This window comes from Antechinus flavipes, chromosome 4 (assembly GCF_016432865.1).
Source record: "Antechinus flavipes isolate AdamAnt ecotype Samford, QLD, Australia chromosome 4, AdamAnt_v2, whole genome shotgun sequence".
In the NCBI taxonomy this organism is placed as follows: Eukaryota; Metazoa; Chordata; class Mammalia; order Dasyuromorphia; family Dasyuridae; genus Antechinus; species Antechinus flavipes.
This window is the reverse complement of record NC_067401.1, coordinates 467,105,328-467,130,340: the sequence shown is the minus strand read 5'-3', so window position 1 is coordinate 467,130,340 and position 25,013 is coordinate 467,105,328. Positions and strand designations below refer to the sequence as shown.

The 25,013-nt window shown below is 40.4% G+C and overlaps 1 protein-coding gene across 1 annotated transcript in view; it reads left to right on the top strand.

Annotated features, from left to right (window-relative positions):
* The window catches only part of FGGY (FGGY carbohydrate kinase domain containing), a 518,439-nt gene that overhangs the window by 424,830 nt on the left and 68,596 nt on the right, over positions 1–25,013 (top strand). The window contains 1 exon segment of the mRNA XM_051999569.1: positions 4,774–4,868. Within this exon segment, the coding sequence (XP_051855529.1) occupies positions 4,774–4,868 (95 nt within the window).

Here is a 25,013-nt window from a genome sequence, read left to right as displayed (position 1 = left end):
AGAATTAAGACTTCTATATATATAACTTTCAATATATAACTGTCAATAAGTCAATTTATCTCTCTGGCCCTTGATTTCCCAGATGTAGTTGGAGATGCTGGGATTCTATGACTTCCAAGATCTCTTCTGTTGTATTACAATAGAAATAGGAATGCTTCTGGGTACAGAGGTCCTGAGTTCAAATTAATTTGGCTCTGCCATTTCCTACCTGTCTATTCTTTGGCAAATCAATTTTCCTCTCTGGGCCTCAGTTTACTTGTCCAGTAAAACTGGACTCCCAGTGGTAAATTAATTATTTCATTTCTTCAGTAAATTAACTATTGGAAGAAAGGTTTTGTTCACAAATAGTAATGCTCTTATTTACTTTATTGACTCTCTGAGGGGTCAGCATTTTTCCCCCTGGTACCTCTCTTTTAGGGCTGGTTTGTTCTGTGGGCTGCTGTCCCTTCTAGGGGTATATTTGGTATTTCAAGGTAGAAGAATCTTTTTTTTTTTTTTTTTTTTTTACGGAAAGATCTTTGCAACCATGATTGAGATCAGAGCAAGGGATCCTTGCTCCATTTTTATAAGAGAGCTAGACTGAGAGAGGCTCTGGACTCTCTCATGACTAGAATTCCTTCTTTATCCCCTTGCTGAGGGCCCCAAGGAAGGACTAGGCTGTAACTCAGTAAGGACTCCCATCTCTCTGCCTCTTGAAAGATTACAGGGGATTTTCTCACGGGACACAGTCTTTGAAGCTACTAGGGGTCCTGTAGAATCAGTTCCATTTTGCAAAAGGGGCAAGAAGGCTCAGGGTGTTTGGGGGGGGAGAGACATAGCTGCTAAGTCAGGGAATCAGGGTTCTCACCCAAATGCATTCATGCTTAGACTATTATTCTCCTATTTTCTACCTACTGCCCTGGAAAAATATCCTTTTTGAGAATTTTCCATGTCAGAAGAGATTTTACAAAGCAAAGTGCAGAGAGATCTCTTAAGGCTCCTTTTTTGTTTGGTCAGGAAGGAGGAAAGAATGAGCTCCCACTATCTGCCAGGCACTATGTTAAGTATTTGACAAATAGCTCTTGTGAGCCTCATAACAACTCTGCGAGGTATGTCCCTTTTACAATTAAGGAAACTGAGGCAGAGATTAAGAGACTTGCCTAGGTTACACAGCAAGTGTCAGACTCAGGATTTGAACTCAGATTTTCCTGATTGCAGAGCCAGTACTCTCTCCACTGTATTAATTATCCTTAACCCCTTAGTTGTTGCAGGATTATAGATTTTGAGCTAGAAAGGACTTAGAAGGCACTGAATGCTTTCCTTTTGGAAATGGGAAAATTGAGATATAGAGCCATTAAGGGTTTTTCCGTAGGGTAGCAGTTTTCAAACTTTTTGGTCTTAGGGCATTTTTATAATCTTATTTTTAAAAAATTATCAATCTATTTTACTTTTTTAAAAAGTCATTATAGGTTCTTCTAGTATTCTTCCTCACTTTTCTTGAAGAAAACAAGCCTATATAACAAAGAATACTTTTTTAAAGCAAATAAATAGATGGAAGAAAAAAAAGAAAGCAAAGGAAGAAGGAAGCAAGGAAGGAAGGGAGAGAGGAAGGGAGGGAGGGAGGGAGGAAGGAAGGAAGGAAGGAAGAAAGGAAGGAAGGAAGGAAGGAAGGAAGGAAGGAAGAGAGGAAAGGAGAAAGGAAGGAAGGGAGGGAAGGAAGGAGGGAAGGAAGGAAGGAAGAGAGGAAGGAAGGAAGGAAGGAAGGAAGGAGGAAGGAAGGAGGAAGGAAGGAAGGAAGAAGGAAGGAAGGAAGAAAGGGGGAAGGAAGAGAGGAAAGGAGAAAGGAAGGAAGGAAGAGGGAAGGAAGGGGGAAGGAAGGGGAGAAGGAAGAAGGGAAGGAAGGAAGGGAGGGAAGGAAAAAGGGAAGGAAGGAAGGGGGAGGGAAGGAGGGAAGGAAGGAAGAGGGGAGGGAAGGAGGGAAGCAAGGAGGGGAGGAAGGAAGGAAGCAGAGAAGGAAGGAAAGGAGGAAGGAAGGAAGAAAGGAAGAGAAAAAGAAAGAAAGAAAGAAAAAGGAAGGAAGGAGGAAAAAAAGGGAAAAAGGAAGAAGAAGGGAAGCAAGGAAAAAAGATACAAAGTCAGCATAATTAATTAACCCTGAAAATATGCACATTCTAAACCTCCCACCTCTGGAAGCCATTTACACCTTTAAAAATTATTGAGGACTCCAAAAACTTTTGTTGACAGGGCTTTATCAACTGATATTTAGGAATTAAAACTCATATTCGAAAATATTCATTTGTTAATCCATTTAAAAATAAAGATACATTTATTATACATCAGTATAAATATTTTTATGAAAAATATATCCCCTCCCAAATAGTGAGAAGATTGACATGGTTTTCTATATTTTTTTCCCAAATCTCTTGAATGACTGCCTTAATAGAAAACATCTGATTTCTCATATCTGCTTCTGCATTTAATCTATTGTGAGACGTTGTTTTGGTTCAAATAGAATGGAAAATATCTGGCCTCATGTAGAAGGGAGGAATATCTTAATAGGTGAATAATGTTTTAATGTTATTATGGAAATCGCTTCAATCGCACAGACTCCCTCAAAGGAACCTGGCGATCCCTGGGGATCCGCACTCTCAGAACCATCAGCCCAGAGAAACACGGGCAGAACGCTTGGAGTCCACGTGTTCCCGGCTCACTTCAGTGCCCTGCATTCTGTCACAGTCATAGCTAAAGGCAATCCAGAGGTTATTTGGTCCAACTCTTTCATTTCATAGGTGAAGAAACAAAGACCCCAGAAGATTGACTTATTCAACAGCACACATAGCAAATGACTAAGTTGAACCGAGATACCCACAATTCTTGCCATGTATTCCCTATTTTAGTGACACTGGCCCCAATACGCAGCCATGGCCTGCTACTTTTATCTTCTCCTGATTATTACCCAGGAATCCCTTGTCTCCATCTGTACAACGCCCTCACCATCACCTACAAATCTTCATCTCTAGGTAACTTCCATAATGTTTCTAGTACATAGTCACATGGTATTGCTAGAGGAAGTCATAACAGGATTTCCTGCCCTATAAAGTCTTGGACAAAACTTGAGCCGGTCCCATTGCTCTTTAGGAGGTTGACATGATGGCAGCAGCCAGTGGGAAATGGGCAGGCTGGAGGATGTCTGGGAAAGTGACCCTTGAGATAAAGCTGTAGGAGGATCGGTGGGAGGGGGGGAGATTTCAGAGTGTGGAACCACCCACTAGCTTCAAGAAGGTAATGGACTGGCATGGAAGGGGAATTAGCATTGTTGTAGTGCTCCCAAGGGATAGAATGAGAACAAATGAATGGAGGAAGTAAAAGGGGAGATTCAGGCTTGGGATGAAGTTTCCTAATAATTGTTGCTCAGTCATTTCAGTTGACTTTCCCAGAAGAGAAGGATCCCAATACACAGATGAGGAGGGTTGGGGGTGTCCTAGACATGGCGGTTGATGGGGCAAATGGATGAAGAGGGGAAATGGTAACTAACATTTATGGAGTATTTATTACACCCCAGGCACTGTGCTGTCACAAATGTAACATCATCATCATATGATATATACCATGGACCAAGAAGGAAGGGGAAAGTATTAAGTCACACTTATGTGCCTGGAAATGTGCTAAGTGCTTTATAATCATTTGATCCTCACAACTACTCTGGGAGGTCTCATTTCCCCCATGTTAAAGATGAGGAGACTGAGGTACACAGAATCCTTGCCCAGGATCGCACAACTAGTATGTGTCTGAAACTGGATTTGAACTCAGAACTTCCTGACTCCAAACCCAAGGCTCTATCCACAGAGCCCGCAGTTGCCCCTACATGGCATTATAGAGTTTAAGGAATAGCCAGTACACTGGTGTGACTGGCCTGTAAAGCTGGGAAACTGAGTCGCCCTCCCACGCTTACAATGCCTTCCTTCTCTTCTGTGTTGTGGAATCTAAGCTCAGTTCATGTCTCTTTCCTCCCATTCCTCTCTTCCTGATTGTGCCTGTTTCCAACTCAGAGGCCACCGAGATCTGCGCAACCTTATTGTGCAGATCAGTCAACTGAGGCAGGATGAAATTAAGTGACTTGCCCAGGGCCATGTAGCTAGGACATGGTGAGGTCAGATTGGAACCCATTTCTCAATGACTCAAAGTCCGATGGTCTTTCCACAATGCCCTAAATACCTCCTCCAAGGAGTTATCAGTTTTGTGTTGTTTTGTTTTGGGGGTTGGTTTTTGTTTTATTTTTGTCTGATCATTTTTGAATCTCTAGCACCTAGGCAAGTGTTCAGTAAACAGTAAGAGCTCAACTGAAGAACTGATATTGAATTGAATTGATCAAATTTCAGCGTGGTACAGTTTTAGAAAAAGAAAAACTTGGTGTAGAGTTAGAGGAATTTGGTACAAGTCCTGCTTTGGCTGCAAACAGCTCATCTTTTGGGGGCTCAGTTTCCACATCTGTAATGAAGGGGTTGGACAAGAGAGCATCTGAGGAGTGAAGTTCCTTCTCTAAGATAAATTTCCTAATCTGTAAAATGGGTTTTTGGGGAGGGAGGCTTTGGGCTCTGGCAGCTTCCGTCTCCGATGATCCTGGGATGCTGAGCCAGCGGCTCCACTGGGCGCCCCTTGCGCTCTCAGCATCCCCAGGATCCCTGCAGAGGAAGGACGGGCTGAGCTCGGGTTGCTGCCTGGGGCTGGGGGCCAGGGAGGGTGGGGCCCTCCCTTCTGCTTCTCCCTCACCAAACTGTTCCCTGTCCTGCGCAGGCTTGCCCGTGGTTCTGTCCCAGGAGGTGGAGTCTGTCTTGGTGGGGGCTGCGATCCTGGGAGCCTGCGCCTCTGGGGACTTCCCTTCCGTCCAGGTACGTGCCTGGCCCCGGGTCTGCCTCCGCTCTGATGGCTGCCATTGTGCGCTCGGACACCCTGCCAAAGGCTGGCACTAAGTGGGGGTCACGGCCCACAGTGGGGGGCAGCCTTCCTGCATGGGGAGAAGCTGCTAGGGCGGGGCTGCTGGCCCGGGTCCTCTCCCCAGCCTCTACTCACACGCGCAACCCATACGTGCAGAAATGCACACATTCAGAGACAGATACACACAGGCACACACATACACAAATGCAAAAAACACACAATGCACAAATGCTCGCACTCAGAGACAGACACACACAGACACAAAGGCACAAAACACACAATGCACAAATGCACACACAGAGACACAAATGAATACACAAAAATACACACTTGCACAAATACACGCACACACACAGACCCAAAGGCACAAAAGCACACAATGCATAAATGCATGCACTCAGAGACCGACACACACACACACACACACAGACACACCCCCATGTACTCAATTACAGTCATACTCATACACAGATACTCATAGACACACAGACACGTACAGATGTACACACATACACCCACCCACACACACACACACACACACACACACACACACACACTCTTCCATGTTTTGTATTTTCAGCTCTCTCTTTGAAATGGTTTTTTGGCAAAGTTCCTCCAGATTGTTGTTGTTATGGATTGTAATGATTGGTGGGGTCTGGGAAAGGGAAAGGGGGGGGGTGTGCAGGGGTGGGGGAGGAGAGCTGGATCAGCTGGGAGCTCATGTGGAGCAAGAGGCAAAGTTGGGGTTCAAAATAAGATATTTGCTCATTGAGTGACCCTCTGAAGCTCAGTCTGATCCCTCTAAATACTCCCAGAGAGCTTTCCTCATTGGATTGGTGTGAAGAAGACATTCTGTAAGCCTGAAAATACTCTAGAAATGGGGAGTTCTGGTTATTTAAATTATGACATTTATATACACACGTGTATGGCATTTATTCACACACATATGTGTATATATATCTATATAAAGCCCCAATGCCAATATATGCATACATATGTATATCATTACATACACACACACATACATAATCTCTCTGTCCATCCATCTCTATCATCTATCTAATTATAACTGCATCTTGCTCTCCTTCCTCCCCCATCTCTTGCTCTTGCTCTATCTCCCATGCACAAACATTGTCAGGATTGCCAATTGGATTGATGCTGTTTGGTCAGCAGGGACACTATTGGTGAAGTCTTCCTCTTTATTGGTGCCCTTAAAGGACCAAGGGATGTTCTACAGGTGGAAGAGAACTGACCGGGGAGGGAGAGAGAAACAAGGGCAGAGAGAGCTCTCAGCCCTGGGATTCTGTACACAAGCTAGCCAAATGGACAAATGACAAAGAGAAAAGAAGGAAGGGAAAGAGAGGGAGGAAAGGAGAGAGGGAAGGGCAACAAAGGAGGGAGGGGGGAGGAGAAGGAAGAGGGAGGAGGAGGAAAAAAGAGGAAAGAAGTGAAATAAGGAGGAAAGGAAAGAAAGAAAATGGAAGGAAAGAAAAAAGAAGAAATGAAGGAAAACAAAAAGAAGAGAAGAAAAAAGAAGAAAGAGAAGGAAGGAAGGAAAGAAGGAAGGAAGGAAGGAAGGAAGGAAGGAAGGAAAGAAGGAAGGAAGGAAGAAAAGAAAGAAACAAAGAAACAAAGAAAGAAAAAGGAAGAAAGGATAGAAGAGAAAATAAGAGAAGAAAAAAGAGAAGAGAAGAAAAGACATATGCACACATACATAGAAAAGGGCGGAGTCCTCTAAACCTGTGGCTTTTTCCTCTTCTTGACTCCTGAATGTCTTTTGTCTTCTACACAGATTTCTTCCTCTAGCTCCAAGTTCCCTCTTCATCCTTCCGGTGATCTCCCCCCACTCCCCCCATCACAGGGGTTCTGCTGCCATCAGCTTTCTCCTGCGCCTGCTTGCTTGTTAATGCTGTAAGCATTTCTGTCTGGAGCTACGAGGTCTTGGTCTTAAACGATTAGAGAATACATTTGGTTTCCTGATTGAATTTTCTGAGCCCCTTATCCATTTCCCCATCTACCACATGAGAGGAGGGCACCGACTTGGGGTGAGCCACTGGTGGCTTAAGGAAAGATTTATTTTTAAATTTGATCCCAGGCCTTCCATTCATGATTGTTATTGGCCACATATGTATTAACATCCTGGGCTTTCTTTTCCTAAGAAACCCATGAAGGAAAGTCTCTAGTTCTGGATGTAATCTGTAGCAAAGCTCTGTTTCCAACTCAGTTTGCAGAATGGTAACATCAGTGCAGATAGCAACATGTCTTCTCAATGCCTAAAGTAACTAACTCATGCTGTGAAAGATCCCTGAAGTTTCTTTCTCCTTCCCACAGATTTGTCCTCCAAAGTACATGAATTGACCCCAAATGCCTTTTGGTGTTGCCTCATCCATCCCTATAATATGAGTTAGTTCAAGCATCCCACTGCCCTCTTTAAAAAAAATAGGTTCTGCTTTTCAGAATCAACATCTAAGTTGGAATCAGTCTATTAATGAGCATTAATCGGTAAATGACAGGTACTGGAGAAATAAAATTTCCTTGGTTTCACATGCTGGGGATCATAGGAGACATTGGGAATGGGAGCATGAAATACCCCATGTACACGAGTAATTACACACATCACAGGGTAGTTATAAGGGGTTCCTTAAACCAGCTAGTCCTCCCAGTAGCTTAAAACCTCCCTAAGATTTTCAGGACATGTCATACATCCTAGAAATGATCTCTTTGGATGCTGGAGTTCTTTTTGTTGTTTTTCAATTGGGTCCAACTTTTCATGACCCCTTTTGGGTGTTTTTTGGTAAAGATACTGAAAAAAGGTTTGCTTTTTCTTTTTCTAGTTTATTTTATAGTTGAGAAAACTGAGACAGACAGAACTAAGTAATTTGTCCAGGATCACACAGCTAGTATTTAAAGTTAAATTTAAATGCAAGTCCTTTTACTCCAGGCTTAGCACTCCATTTACTATGCCATCTAGCTGCTCATTTATCTGTTGTCTTTTTGTTTCTGTACTGAACACCTAGTTGGTACTTCATAAAAACATCTTGAATGATTTGTAATGCAGACTGGGATACTCCTTGCAAGAAATAAGAAATAACATGAAAAAGAAGGAAGGAAGGAAGGAAGGAAGGAAGGAAGGAAGGAAGGAAGGAAGGAAGGAAGGAAGGAAGGAAGGAAGGAAGGAAGGAAGGAAGAAAGGGAGGGAGGAAGGGAGGAAAGGAAGAAGGAAGGAAGGAGGGAGGGAGGAGGGAGGGAGGTAAGGAGGAAGGAAGGAAGGAAGGAAGGAAGGAAGGAAGGAAGAAAAGAAGGAAGGAAGGAAGGAAGGAAGGAAGGAAGGAAGGAAGGAAGGAAGAGAGGAGGAAGGGAGGAGGAAGGAAGGAGGAAGGGAGGGAGGGAGGGAAGAGGAAGGAAGGAAGGAAGGAAGGAAGAAGGAAGGAAGGAAGGAGGGAGGGAAGAGGGAAGGAAGGAGGGAAGGAGGGAAGGAAAGAAAAAAGGAGGGAAGGAGAAAGGAAAAGAAAGGAAATAGGAAATATATAGAAATATAAAAATAGGGAAAATACAATGTATTACAGTAAATCTTTCTACAGAAACTAACATTATCTTACCAAAAGGCTTTAATGTGCATTGAGCACCACAAATGTGTGGGTTGGGAAGGTCATCCATGAAAACCTATTAGCCTCTTGGTGAGTTAGTAGTATGACTGAGTCCATAAGATTAAATAAAAGCAAAAGACAGGTCAGCAGGCCATAATTTAATCAGAAATCTACTGTGATTGGGAAGAATGCCCAGAAAACTCTGAAAAAAATTAAACAGTTGCATTCAGATTCTTGGAATGCATGGAGCTAACATTAAAAAGTCTGTGAATGAGCCTTTGGTTGGAGGAGTTCAACAAGGCATCTCCAAGTATGTGGCTGAAGAAAAAATAAAGAATGGCTTCATTATTGCCCTAGCCCAAGGAAGGTAGCTCTGGATGCTATAAAGTAGAAATCACACTTAAGGATGTATTTAGGCTGCCCCTCTCTCCACCAGGATTTGAAAGCTGACTGGGAAATGCAATAGCTCCCAAGATAATTCAGATATAAATTGGTACTTCAAAAAAAAAAAAAGTCCTAATAGGTTCATAGACTTAAAACTTGACCTCATCTTAATCAGACTTATCTGATCTGACTTTACCTCCTCACTCATTTCATAATTGAAGAAACTGAGGTCCGGAGAAGCTAAGCTCATTGGCTCAAGGTTGCACTGGTCCTAAGTATGATATGAGATTTGAAGCCAGAACCTCTATCTCCCAATCCATTGTACTAAGCTTCCTGAATATTGGACTATATCAAATAAGGTGAAATGGGATGGGGGAGATAATTTTAATATCTTACACTTGGAATATACACACACACACACACATATACATATATTTTACAAATATACCATGAGAAAGATGTGGCTGGAGAGCTATTTGTCTGAAAAATAAATCTCTGAAAAATAAAGGTTTTAGTGGCCTGCAGACTCAATATGAAGCAGCAGGGCAATGTGGCAGCCACAAAAACTAATACAAAGCTTTCTTCCCTTTAAGGAAATGACAGTGGTCACCTCTATTTGATGTCATCCTCTATTTGATGTGCCCTGAATTATTGTGTTCAGTTCTTGGCACCAAATTTTAAGAAAGATATTGACAAGTTGGAAAGCTTCCAGAATGAGGCAAAAAAATGGCACAGGAACTTAAAATCCCTCATAATCATTAATTGAAGAATCTAGGGAACTATAGCTTAAGAAAGAAAGTATATAAGGAGAATGTACTAGGTGTCTTCAATCCTTTCAAGAACTGTCCAGTGAAAGGGGTATTACATATTTTGTATTTGACTCATCAGAAGCAAGAAAAATGGGTAGAAATTTCAGAGAGACAAATATAGACTTGTTGTCAGAAAGAAACTTTCTGACCACGAGAGCTATCCCAAAGTGGAATGGACCACTGCTTTTGGTGGTAGGTTCTCCCTTGTCGTAACTCCTTCAATCAGAGGCTGGCTGAACATTTGTCAGGGATTCTTGTTTAAGCATAGGTTGGACTGAGATCTTCAGTCCTGTCTGACTCTGAAATTGCATGTAATTCCTCCATATTTATTCTAGATCTATCTGTGTGTTTGGATTTTTTTGGTTAGCTTAGTTTTTGCTGTTGTTTTGAGCAGATTATCAATCGCTGAACATTATCAATAACTAATAGAATATCCAAAGGAAAGAGGATTTGATACCTTTCTTCCTCCCCTCGCTGCCCATTCCAATTGCTGTAGCCACAGAATGTCGTCACAGATGAAGAGTTTTTAACGTGTGAGCTCAATTGTAATACCTGGTGCTCTCTGTACAAAGTCGCAGATTTTTCTGACGAACCAAAAGGAAGCACCCCTTTGGATGAATAGGAATTATCCTGGAGAAGTTTGAAGCTTGTGGTTTGGGAGATCTGGAGGCAAGACAACCCAAGACTATCCTGTGAAGTTGATCTCTTAAGACATAGAGAAGGGTAAAGAGGAGGTTTTTCTTTCCTTCCTTCTGTCTGCCATGTAGAAGTGAAGCTACTCTACCAGAGATAGATACTCTACCCTGGTAGATAGATTTAGGATTTTGATAGTTTAGGAGAGTTTGGGGGTACATTGGAGGGACTAGGGACACACACACTCCAGAGAGACATAGCTACAGAATAGTAATCTTGAGAAGCTAGCCTTGATTATCCAGCATCAAGGTTTGAAGAACCTTGGGATCCCAGATGAACAAGTAGTCAGGCAGCCATACTGAGCTTGGGGTGGGAAGGGAAGGACTTTTATAAGGACTTTTTCAGAAAGGGTTTTGAAGTCCTGAAGTTCATGAGATGCACTTAGCCATATGTGTGTCTCCTACTTGTGAGTCTCTTGAGAATTATCTTACTCCTTCTTCAGAAGAATATGTTAGTGAGATAATACAACCCAAGCTGATCAGTGGAAAATTTTGTAATGGTTGTTTCTCTGCCATCTTTGTAAAGAGATAATTGGGTCTACTGGCTGTTAATAAGAAGCACACTAGGAGACACTCATTGGTCTTAGTTTCAGATGGATAACCCAACTTGATATATCCTTTGAACTTTTCACAATAATTACAGTCCTGGAGACTGAACTGATGAACATGTGAATGCTGAGTTGGAGAGGTTCCCATATTGGGCACCGGGTAAGTATTGGAGAGTGGGTAGAATGTGTTTGTGTCATCTAAAAGTAGGTGATGACCAGTATATTAGAAACCTGCAGATGAAAATCTCTAACTCAGACTTTTCAGTCTTCCTGCTCGTTTCCTGCTGTAAAGTTTTGTTGGAAATGATCACTCCCTGGATGTCAGGCTTCTGTGTTTGAAACTGTCCAGCATTAAAGCCAGAAAAGGGTTAGTCTTAGTTATCAGGGATATTGAGCCACAGTGCTGGCCAACACCTTTGTGAAAATCCAACTGCCTCCCAGGGATCCTAAGAGCAGCAATCTCCAGATACTAAATCGGATAACACAAATGAATTAATTCCTTAGTCCATCGTTTCACAGTTGTTTCCAGGCCAACCAGTTAAAGTTAGAGGCTGAATAAAGCAAGTTAATAAGTTAGTCTTATCTGTTCCATCTCTTTTTTTAACCCAGAAGGTCAATGAGAAGAGTTGGGAAAGAAGATGCCCAAAAAGAAGAATGTATTTTCTTGGAAATATTATTTATTGGATGAGCCAGACAAGAGGAGGAAGTAAAATAGCTGCTCCCTGTCCAGTAAGGGCATCTTCTTCCCTCATCTCATTAAAAATTGAAAGCACTCTTGTTTTTAAGTAGGTTAAATTAGTAATTAAGTGCTATATAATCAACTTGTGTAAACACGATGCTGGAGAAGAAGGCCAAATTAATCACTTGGTTGGCTTGTTTTTTTACCCTATTAATGCAGCTTTTACCAAAGCTCTTCCTGTGGTACCAGGATATGCTGTTTTCTTCCTCTATTTCAAAAGCAGAATGGATGGACATTGCTCGGCTGATGGATCACAATGGGCTAAAATTGGAGAAGTTAATTGTGCAGCAGAATTAGGTTCAAACACTGTGGAGAAGCTCAGAGTGCTTTCCCTAATACAGATTCTTTTCATCTCATAGTCTAGCCTAAGAAACAGGCAGGAATCTTGGTCAAGGATTTGGGGGTATCCACTTATCTCCTCCATACTTTCATTTCTGACTAATGAGATGCTGCTATCTTTTTGGAAAGTAGTGTTCTCTTTTCTTAAATTTTCCTTCAGTTCCTCAGTTTTCATTTTACTTATATCTGCCCCTTCAAAAGAAAGTAACCCCTTGAAGGCAAGGACCATGTCTTTGTTCTATTCCCTGAGTATTTAACATAACTAAGCACATATGGAGTTTATGAATGAATTGGGGGAAAACATTTATCTAGTACTTTCTTGTATAAGATCATTGAAAATAGGGATTTTTCATTCTTGGTATCCTTACTCTATAATGTATTCCTCACCATAATAGATGCTTAATAAATGCACATTCATTATTTAGTATGTACCAGGTACTGTACAAAACATTGGAGATAGAATTACAAAAAGCAAAACAATTCCCATCCTTTGGGTCCTTACATTCTAATCATCTAGAGATAGCTAAATGATACAGTGTAATACTGACCCAGGAGTCCAAAAGTCCAGAGTTCAAATCCCTTCTCAAACACTTAATAGCTGGGTTTCAATTTCCTTATCTGTAAAATGGGGATAATAACAACCTCTCAAGGTTGTTGTGAGGATAAAATGAGATAATGTTTTGCCAAACTTAAAGTAGTATAGAAATGCTACTTGCTGTTGTTGCTGTTGTGGTCGTGGCTGTGGTTGTTGTTAAAACAGCACCATTGGCCACCAGATTGCTGTTTGATTTCAACTCCATCATCACTCTGCAGTTGCACCCAGGATATTGCCTGGCTCTTAAGCTTCTTTGGGAATATGGTCTCCCTGAATTAGGTGGTAAGCTCCTAGAAGGAAGGGATTGTCTTTCTGCTTATTTGTATCCCCAGTGTTTAGCACAGTGCCTGGGACATAGTAGGTGCTTGATATCTATGTTCATCATGTTGTATATGGGATAGTAGTGGCCAGAGAAGAATATTTTAGTCTAGGAAATTATAGTGATAGTTGGGTGGTTCTTTACCTAGTTCCTGAGTATTCTTTCTATAACTACAATTCGTTCTTAACAACTACAGCTTTCTAAAACTATAACCAGTATAACTATACTGGTAAAGCTTGCTTGTCTCTCATCTCACTACCCTTTCTTAAGTGCTTATTAGCTGTCTCCAATCAGATGTCCTGTAGGCATCTCAAACTCAATATAATCAAATGGAGCTCCTCTTTCCTGGACATTCACTCCTCTCCCTAACTTCCCTGTTACTCTTCGTGGATTCTCAATACTTGTATTTGAATCCAGGATGCTCAACTCTCCCTCATAACTCTTTTAATGAGTTGACAAGTCTTGATTTGAACTCTTTTGCATTTTTCACATCCATTGCTTTCTCTCCTGTGGTAAAGCCTTTCAAGCTTGTTTTGGTAGAATTGGCCAGAGCCAGATGTGTTGTATTTGATTACAATTTAGGGATGTCATTTTGGTCCTCTTCGAACACAGGCAGCAACCAACCAACCAACCAACCTTCCTCTCCATCATCACCCTAATCCAGTTCTTTGTTTTCAATCTCATCTCTCCTCATGGCTTCCAAAATCACTTTTCTAAATTATAATTCTATCCATATCTTAGAATCCTAGTTTCCTTCAAGACTCAGCTTATGTACTGCATTACACAGGAATCCATTGCCAGTTTCCCCAGCTGTTAATGTTCTCTCACTTCCTCTTCCCCATTGTGCATTGGTTTATTTTGACTTTCACCAGTCCACTCAGGAGTGAATAATTTCAGAAGAGTGGATGTTAGCAACAGAAAATACGTCAGAGACAATCCAGTCAAACTTTCTCATTTTACAAAGACTCAAAAAGAAGAAGGAAAATGGTTCAGAAAAGGATTTAAATTTGCCCCACCATGTGCTTAATGAACCTTTATTGTTAATAGTAACTAGGAAAGAATCACAGTTAGATGCTAGAATTATGGGGCTGTCCCTAACACCCTCCCAAGCTACTTGATCCTAACCCACAGTCTTCAAAATGTTTCCTCCACATATTAGGGATGCCCTTGTCACCTTTACTCTTGACTTGGCAGCAAAGTAAATGGATTTCTGAAAAGTCACCATAATCTCAAACCTTGAAACTGGTTCATGTAGAGCCCTGGAAGAGGTGACTTCTTCCACACACTCAGACTTTCAGAGCAGGAAGGGGGCTTAGAAACTTTTAGACCCAACAAAAGAAGAGCCTCTTCAGCATAACAAGAGGTCCTAGAGCTTTCACATAGACATCTAAAGAAGGAAAACCTTTTTTTCCTTCCAAGGCAATGCATTCTACTCACTCAGCTGATTGTTAGGGAAATACCCTGACTTCCAGTCTGGGATCTTTTCAGCATTTTTCACCAGTCTTTGCCTGCCAAGAAGATCCATATTGATCCTCTTTATCTGACTCCTCGAAAAGTTGGAATCAGAATCCATGACTCTACTTCAAGTGTTCCTAAGCTAAATGCCCTCAGTCACCAATAGATAGAAAGGGTTATATGATTGTGAATTTGTTTTATTATTATCATACAATGCATAAACTGTTTCCCTTTCATTTTTACTGTCTAGTAAAGAGAGCAGTTTCAGGTTTTGACAGTCAGAGAAGTGTTGCTTTTGACCCTGAGCTTGGAATTGCCTAAGGGTTGCTGAGTAGCCAGACAGCAGGAAAGCACCAAAGGGAAACACCCCTTAAGCATGAGGGGTAACAGATGTCACCTTATATCAGGTATCAGTAAACAGCCTAGTGAAGGTGACATATGGCCATGTCCTCTATGCAGACATCCCACTGTCACTGATAAGCTTCCCAGTGGATCTGTCCACCTGCCATCCCCCCACAAGGACACTCACTGGTGCATTTTCCATGTGGGCAAATATGCACCTGTAATACAATCCGTAAGGGGAAGTCTGTTCTTCTAGCATCTCTTCCAATTCCACTTTCTTTTTTCCTTTAAAGAAAATTGAATGTTCACATAGTGTACTGGGCTGGTAGCCCTGGAAACTCTAGTACTTGATATAGCATCCCAGCAAGTACAGAGAGTTTCCTAACTTGGCTGGAATCCTTAGTTTTGAGATTTTATAGGATTATAGCTTTAAAACCTGAAGAGACCTTAGAAGTTATGGAGTCCAACCTCCTCATTTAAAATGGAGTTTCCCCTCAGGAAACTGAGGAAGAAAGAATAAATGAATTGCCCAAGCAATAGGCATGTGATCATAAATTGAGAGTTGGAGGTAAATTTAAAGGTTGAGTCCAAACCTTCCCTCTCCTTTTACAAATAAATAAACTGAAACATAAAAAGTTTAAATGATTTTTCCAAGATTACATAGCCAGTAAGTGACTAAAGGAAGATTTGAAATCAGAACTTCCAACTTCAAGTTTAAAGAACCTCTGCACTCTACCAAGCTAAGCTGTAAAAAGGGAGACCAGATTTGTCTTATCTTTCTACAAATGCTATCCATGTCAGCAAGGAGTTTTATGCGATGGACATTGACTCCCCTTGACAATTGGTGGAAGATGAAAGGCAGCTCCAAAAGTCTTCAAGCCATAAGTACTAGATCCATCAATCAATCCGAGCAGAAAGAATGGCTCCCTAAGTCAGAGGCAGCCATTGACATCACTGTGGGTGCACCCTTTTGTGGATAAAATTCCAAATCATTAAGCCTCCAAGTATGTGCTCGGGTTGGCCAGTAATTTTCCTCATTCTTATATCATAGAATCATAAGTTCTAGCACTGTGAACCCTAAATGTGGCATAAAACACTTTGCAAGCTTCAAAGTGCTATATAAATTATAGGTAGGAATAGTAGTAGTAATAATAGTAGTGATAGTAGTATTAGTAGTAGCAATAGTAGTAATATTAATAGTAGTAGTAGTAGCAATAGTAGTAATGTTAATAGTAGTAGTAATAGTAGTGGTAACAGTAGTAGTAATAATAGTTGTAGTAGTAGTAGTAATAGCAATAGTAGTAATAGTAGTAATAGTAGTAGTATAGTAGTAGTAGTAGTAGTGATAGTAGTAGTAGTAGTATAGTAGTAGTAGTAGTAATAGTAGTTGTAGTAGTAGTAGTAATAGTGATAGTAGCAATAGTAGTAATAGTAGTAGTAATAGTGATAGTAGTCATAGTAGTGATAGTAATAGTACTAGTAATAGCATTAGTAGTAATAGTAGTAGTGATAGTTATAGTAGTAGTAGTAGTACTTGTTGTAGTGGTGGTAGTAGTAATACTAGTTCTTCTAGTATTAGTACTACTAGTGGTAATTGTGGTGATAGTATTGGTGGTATTGGTAGTAATAGTGGTATTAGTATTAACAGTACTGGTAGTGGCAGTAATAGGGATAGCAATGGTAGTAGTTGTATAGTAATAGTAGGAATAGCAGTAGTAGTAGTGGCAGTAATAGTAACAATAGTAGGAGGAAGAGGAGGAGGAGTAGAGCAGTAGCTAAAGTGATGGCAGTGATGACAGCAGTAGTAATAACTAAAATTTATATGATATAATTCATCATTTCTTAAGACTAGATAATCAGCAGAACCATCAGTCAAGCAGTGATTTGCACACTAAGAATTTAACAATTAGCTCTCACAAGCTGATTAGAACTTAGAACTCCTATAACCCATTTGTACAATGAGGAATTGTCTCCATTGCAGTTCCATGCCCAGTGCCATGGATAACTCAGAACCCAGAGGTTCAAATGAATAATGCTATTAATGAAAATATAAATAACCCCCAAGGAAAAATCTTAAAGTAATAATTTTTAAAAGCATTTATTTCAGAAAGGTGAAAATATGTAAAAGCTATCGGTTAAGAGATTAAAATCACTAGCAAGGAAGTTCCCTGGATTCCTAGGAGCTCTTCTCATAATTCTAAAAACCAATTTTTATCCTTTTTGTCCAAAGTACCTTCATGTGGTTTCCAAATCAATTCACTCCAGAGAAAGATTAACAAACTTCCCCCTCCTCCATTGCTTCTTGTTTCACATCAATCTGGAAGGGTGATTTGGACGTATGAGCATGAATTCAAGATTCTCCAATTCCATTAGTCTTCTGGACCCAAATAGAAGGTTAAAACCGATGAATGCAAAGATTCCCTTTCAGTTCTAAACTTATGATCCTTTGTTCTAGGATGTCTCCTAGGTTCTTTGATATTCCACCCTGTTCTTTTGTTATGGCAAGCATTTTCTATGTTGCAGACATCAGGGAATAAGAGCGAGAGGACTATATTCGGAGTAATGAAAACATGGGTTCAGATTCAGTATTTAACAATTTTAGGTAGGTGAACATGGACCAATCATTTCCCTTATTTGAATCCCAGGTTCTTTATGTGTTGAAAGAATGTAGTAATACCTGTAGTACCTGTCTCATGGGGTTATTGTGAGATGCAAATCAAATAATGTATGTAAATCATTTTCTAAACTTTCAAATATAAATGACAGTAATCATCATCATCATGATCATTATCATCATTCCATAACATCATCGATAGAGTTCAGAGAGAAATATGTCCAAGACTTCTTGCTATCCTGTTATTAATCTTTCGTTTAATTTACTATGGACTCTACTATTGTACCAGTAGATAAAATATATTTTTTAATTCAATAATAGTATTACTATTTAAACTTATCTTCTGGAGGCTAAAAGCATCCTCAGTAACTCCAGTAACAGAGTTAATTAAAGGTCTGAAATGTAGGTACCTCATCTTGTTCTCACGTGGTTTTGATTCCTCCTGATAATCTCTAGTTTAAAAGCTTTTGACTTCTCAGATTGGAAGTTATAATGATTGATAGGGAAGCATCTATTTAAAAATGTCGTACTTAAATTTTAATGAATTGATTGTGTGAGGGAATGACAGATAAATCTGGAATCGTGATCTGTCCTGGGCCAGTTTATTGGTTGAGTTACTGAGGGTATTTTGAGGTCTGTATTTGTAGTTATGGTTGCCCATTTGTCATAGCAGTTCCTGAAACTTCTGGTATATGTTTAGCCACGGGGTCATCTCTTACTTGGCATTCAGAAGGTGCTAAACTTTGCAGCCATGGTATTGAGTTGCCTAGCTTCTACCGTTTCCTTACATATTGATCACTACGCTTGGACTCTTCCAATTCTTTTGCAATTTTAGAAGTCATTCCCCAGCCCTCCAGAATCACCATAAACCTCCTCCCTTTCCATAAACAAACATCCATGACTGAACTCTTCCTGTGGTGTTTCTTGCTGATATATTGTTGGCCAAGTTCATGCAGATGTCTCCCGCCAAGAGCCTTTTGGTTTTTTCTTGGATCTTCTCCTGTCCTCAGAAGCTAAACTACTTGCAATTATTTACAATAAATCCAATCTTATGTACCTGTTCTCAGCCTTTTTTACTGCTTTGGGCAGCAAGATTTGCTCGTTCCAAAAGCATTTCTGTAAATTTTAGCGTGTTGGTCATAAGTTCTGAAAATATCAGGCAATCTTCCCTTTGGAAGAGGAAGCTTCACAGTTCTATGTTACAATGCTTTAGAGTGATGGGCCTAAATGTGCTTTCCTAGCAGCCCTCACAACTCCCTATGATCTCCAGAATGAATACCAAAGGCTTTCTTTGCCATTCAAAGCTCTTCGTTGCCCAGCCCCCTTCTCCCCCTCTAGCCTTTGTTCCCCAACACATCCTCTTCCATCCAGGGACACTGGCCACCTGGCTGATCTACAAAGGAGACTCTTTATGTCTTGGTTCCCAGCATTTTCTCTGTCCATCCCCCATACTTGGAAGCCTCTCCCTTCTTCACTTTTCTTAGTGACTTCCCTGGCTTTCTTTAAGTCACAACCAAAATCCCTTCTTTTACTGCAAATTTTCTCCAACTCTCCTCATTCTAGTGCCTTCCTTCTGTGGCTTATTTCCTATTCACCCTGTATATAACTTTCTTTGCATATGTATTGTTTTCCTCAAAAGACGGTAAGCTTCTTGAGGTCAGGAACTGCCTTTTTCTTCTTTTTTGTATTCCTGACACAAACTGGTCATTTCATAACTTTATTGATTAATGGATATTAATATATTTCATTTTTCAGCATGTTTTCTGTTTCCCATGCAACACTGTAAGATCTATTAATCTAGAAGCCTCTTTGTATCTCTTCCTAGCACAATGTTGTGTACATTAGAGATTCTTACTGAATCATTGTTAAAAAAAAATGAATGAATTACGTAATAGTATGTATTTCTTAAGCATGTAACGTGATCAACATTCTGCTAAGTGCTAAAAAAAAAGGGAGGAGGAAGGATAAAAAAGAAGATATATTCCTTGTTTCAGGAGAATGTGCATACATGTGTACACATATGTATATATAGATCCATATCCATATCCATAATACATATTCTATTTATGGTATAATTGGAGAATCAAAACTCTGAGTACTACTCTGTTTAATGGGAGTTAAGAGAAGGAAGTTACCATAATGGGTTAGAGCAGTGAGGAAAATAATCTGAGTCTGTCTTTGAAGAGAGTGTCAGGTTGGAATCAGCTAAGTTGGGCCAAAGGCGTTACAAGTGGGGAAGTTGGATGAGCTCAATCACAGGGGCAGGAGTCCACATTGTGTATGTCAGTGACAAAAAGGATGTTGGTTTAATGAGAAGGAAATGTCCCTCTTGGGTAATGGTGGGATAGCCATTGAATAAGGAACAGGAGGTTAAATGAGGAGGAAGCCATCTCTTGCTGGTCTGCAGAACTGTGGGTTTCATTGGGCATCTTTAAAACTAGAAGATTTATTTGGCTTTTGTCTTTAGGATAAAATGACTGACTATATTCTTTTTTGGAAAGAAAAATGAAGAGATTGGTATCCCCATAAAAAATAACACTAAGTGCTTCTTAGATGTCACCAATAAGGCCTTGTTGTTTAGAAGGAAAACAGCCTGACCCACTCTGTAGATTAATTCAGTCTGGGAACAATAATAAATGTTTTATGACTTATCTTCCATGTTTATGAGGGTAGACTGAAATAGAAGGTATAAAATATACTCAAAAAGTGACCTTAACAAGAGAGAGATGGCAGTCACTGTGCTGTGTACTTCTGTGAAGGATGAAACAAAGTTTAGTCTTGAGAACATCAGGCTCTCACACGCAGTCACTGTATGGAGAATTATTTAGACCTTTCTACCATAGGAAACCCAAACATTTGTCTTCACACACCAAATCGTCAGCCCCATTTGGATCTCAGTCACCTTCCTCTCAGGTGAAGATTGGATGTGGGGATAATGGATGAAGGATAAATTGTGAGTGAGAGTTTCACTGAGGCATAAATGGCCATTTCAGCTGGCAGGGACTGTAACTGGAAAGAAATGCTAAATTGGAAATCTGGAAGTTCATCCTTCATGTCTTGGAGGTCTCAAAGAGAAAGTTACAGACAGTCTTGAAGCCAACCAGAAGGCAAATATGGCCATGATCTGGTGATGGGGACATGCTGGCTGAGGGAGAGAGTGCAGGAGGTACCCTGTCCCTGTCCCCAAGGAGTTTATGTTCTCCTCTCTCCACTCCCCAAACCAAGCTGAACCATGTTCTCTCCCTCCCCAAATTGCCATCATTTTCCTGACCCAGTAGCCATATGGTTGTTATTGTTTGGCCTTCGTTCTCAACGAGTACCAAAAAGGCGGGTCTCAACCTGCAGATGAATTGGATTTAAGTGGGGCAGAACGCTACAAAGTTAACAGCTTCACTTCAAGTATATATATATATATATATATATATATATATATATATATATATATATATATATATATATACATATATATTTAAGTGAGTATTCTTTCTCCTTAACAAAATGAATATCGTTCTTTTGAGACAGGGATTGTTTTGTTTTTGTCTCTAGAATCTAGCACAGTTCATGCGTTGCTAATTGGATTGAGCTTTTTTGCATTTACTAATAAACTGGGCTTATGATAAATAAGATGGTGATGGCCAGACCCACCTAGACACAAGACTCGTGGCCCCCAAAGCCTTTTATAATTTCTTTTACAGTGTCTGCTTGTCTAGATAATGGACAGTGCTATAGGGAAGCTTAAGTCTCAGGCCCCTGGATCCTTCCACGTGCTGTGGAACTAGTAATCCTAACAAGTGATTCTCAAAGACTAATTTTTCCATCAGGACATTTGAACCCTTACTCTGCCAACATAACAGATCAGACTGTTCTGTGAGGAGTGACTGTGAGAACAGGCTAAAATACCTTCTCCCCGCCCCATACTTTTTTGGGGGTAAACATTTCAAAGGGCATTCCTGATTACTGTGGGGATTTCATGCTAACTATTGGGATTAGTGAAGTTCACCTTCCTGGATCCTGAGTGCCCTTCACACACACACACACACACACACACACACACACACACACACACACACACACCACTGTTTTCCCATTGCCCTACAAAATAGCCAAAGATTCATAAAGCTCTTTAATTTTTGAGATAACTTTTTAGTAGCTAGAAAGGAGTGTTCCATTTCTTAAAAAAAAAAAAAAAATCCTGGGCCGCTGCCCTATAGAAAACGTAAAGTAAAATAATATAGGAATCTGGAAAGAACCTCAAAAATCATCCGATCATTTTGTTGAAACTGAAATAGAATCCCCCAGATGGGGGATTTTCAGGTAGGCTCACAGGGGAAACTTTGCTTAAGCTGAGTTCCTTACTCAATTGGATGAGAGTATTAGGACAGAGAACTAACTAAATGCAAACATGTGAAGGGTCCCTTCACGGAGATGAACTTACACTCCGACACCTTATTGATTGAGCTTGAGAGGCTAAGCCTGGCTTCTGATGATTGGATGACTAGTTCAGGAGAATGGAAATGTAGCAAAAGAACTGTCCCCACCCTTATGATTTATGGGATGGAGCTGTAAAATAACCAGTGCTTCCCCCATTCTCTATCCATTTGTTGATTTTGCTTGGCTTTCCAGGCTAACATGCAACAAGGGCTGCATTTGGGGTGGAGAGTTGTTCTTGATGAGGCAAAAAAAAAAAAAAAAAATTAAGGTCATATGACAAATGGCCTTCACTGGTGAGTCTGAAAGTAAAATTCCTAGGCCAAAATTAGACCAGTTCTATATGAGTCCAGAATCCATGCAGGGAAGAGGGAAGAGAGGGTTTGGGGGAGGAGAGAGAGAGGATCTGTTAAGGATCAGAACAATAAAGTAAAGAAAAAAAGCTCTTACTCCATATCTGGCTTTCTTTCTATTACATTTTTTTTTCTCTGAAAAGGAAAACAAAAGGAGAATCAGTAATGGAGGTGGGGAAGAGGGAGAGAAAGTCTGTTCTAGCTCAGTGTTAGAATTCCTTTTTTAAGATGAAAGTAAAAATTCTAGAAAATCCCCCTTCCAAAGATTTCACCAAGCTGAAAAGGAAACAAGCATCAAGTGCCTGCCATTTGACAGGCACATAGTTTACAAATCTCTCATTTGCTCTCACAACAGCACTGAGAGGTAGGTGCTATTATTATCCCCATTTTTCAGTTGGGGAAACTGAGGTGGGCAAGATTAAATGACTTTGCCTAGATCACACAACTATTAAGTTAGATTTGAATATTGTTTTAATTGAAATTAGACACCAGTTTGATCAGAGGTACAACAGTCCACCCTCTGCTTAACGCAGAAGACTTTAGCATGTAGATGACCAAAAAGGAGATGAGGTTGACTTGTGACAAGGAAGAAAGACACTGGTACCTGTGAGTCAGCTCTGAAGATGATAAGGTTCCCTCAGGGAAATCTCCAAGCAAAGCCCAGATCTCCATTTGTCAGGGATGTCAGAGAGGGATTTTTGTAGGTGCTTCTTGGCTCTCTTCCTACTCTGGAATTCTGTGACTCCATGATTCCCAATTCTTCCCTGAGGCTGTTAGGGAGCAAGGATCTGGAGCCCAAATTTAAGATCTTTCATTATACTAATAGAATAAGGGATCTGGATGTGGTTTTAAAATCCAAGTAATCCAACCCCCTTCCTCTACACATTTGAAAAAATAAAAGGAAGCAGTAGTTGCAGCATCCCAGAGAAAGATGATAGAAATGTTTTTATTTAAGGCCTGAAAGCTGAGTGGTCTGGCCAGGACTAATATTCAAAACAAAGTGCACAGTTAGAGAATTCACGTGTTGTTTTCTTGATGTTTTTTTCTTCTTTTCTCTCTTGGATTTGCTCTCTTGACCATAAAGTAGAAGTCATGAAATACCGCAAGGAGTCTTCCAGTTCCTCAAATCTCATTTTTATGAAGTTTGCCTTCTTCCTCATTGTCCCAAAGAACTATTCCATAACAAACAAGGGTGCAAGCTCTCTTGGCTGTGTCGGGAAAGTACTTCAAGCTTTTCTTTGTCTGTGAATAGTTCATTTTATTTTATTTTACTTTTTTACCCCATGGATTATTTCAGTTTTTAAATAGCTTTTTAGTTTCAATATACATGAAAATTCTCCCTTGCAAAACTTTGTGTTCCAAATTTTTTTTCTCCTTCCCTTCTCCCCAATCCCCTTCCCTAGACAGTAAGTAATTATATATATATATATGTAAAACATGTGTAATTCTTCTATACATATTGCCTGTGAACATTTTAATTCCTAAAACATAAAAGGAAAACAGGGCCCAATTGCTGCTGAGAAGATTCTAGTTTTCAGATACTATATATTAGGACTACAGAGCAAGAACAGGAAGCCATCTAATCCAAGATTCCCCTTTTACAGGTGGAGAAACTGAGGCCTAAGGGCATGAAATGATTTGTCCAAAATCTCACAGCATCATAGGCAGGATTTGAAACCAGGTCTTCTAACTCAACAGCCTTTGGTCTTTTCATGATCCACACAATATCCGGACAAATCAGCATGTTTTAAAAATAATAATAAAACTGTCTTTTCCTCAGAACTTGCTGACTTTGCCAAAAAAGTAGAAGCCAGGAAATACCACAAGAGGACTTCAAGTTCCCCATATCTACTATTTATGAAGCTCCCACTTCTTCTTGGCCATGGAGGGAGGAGGGGAAGGACATTACAAACAAGGGCTCTTCATTTGTTCCGTGGTTTATCAGATTACTTTACCAGGCTCTCTTCTCTGGCGTTTGTAAAACATCCAAGAGTGTCCGGTGCCATTGAGCATCTGCTATCCCCACTAAGCCTCCTGCCCTCCACGCCACCTGTAACAGTAGGGGGGCAGTTAGGAAGGACAGATCAGAAAATCAGAAATCAAGCAAGAAAGAAACTCCCTGCTTCTAGAAAGGAACTCAGAAGCCCTCCAGAGCAGAGGTGCAGCCTGGGGGCCAGACAGCAAAATCAAAATGTAAGCGGGGGATATTTAAGAAAATAAATAAAATACCATAGGATATAAGTAGCACACTGTGTGGTTTTCTATGTCAATATGCAGCTGGCAGGAACCTAGAACCAACTTTTTATTTGAGGAAACTGAGTCACAAGGAGGGTTGGGTCATTTTCTTCAAATTGCTCAGGAGGGCAACTAAGAAGCTAAAGAGACTGGAAACCATTTCACAAGATCATTGAAGGAAGAACAGATTTTTTTGGGGGAGGAGGGGAATCTTAGAGAGCTGCCAAGAAGAAAGATCTAGTTTTGATTTATGGCTTAGGTAAAATATGGAACCCCAAGGATGTCCAGCTGGAAGACCTTGAAGATCGTGTCCTCCAACACTTCCCTTTTAGGGAAAAGGAAATTGAAACTCCAGAAAATTGCAGGAATCAGAGCATGAAATCCACAGACAAGGAAGTGGCAGTTGCATGGTCCATGGCCAGAGCACACCCGGGCATGGAGTTCCAGATGAAAGGAATGGGAATGTGCAGACATCAGAGAAGACTCAAGGACAGTATTCAGAAATGGGAAGGGCTATCATGGGGATCTAGGATTGGATTTCTTCTGCTTGGACCCAGAGGACAGAACAGGAGCAAGGGTAGAAGCAGATACAATTGTTATCACCATTTTTTTTTTTTTTGCAAATGGGCAAACTGAGGCAGGAAGGTTAAGTGACTTGTC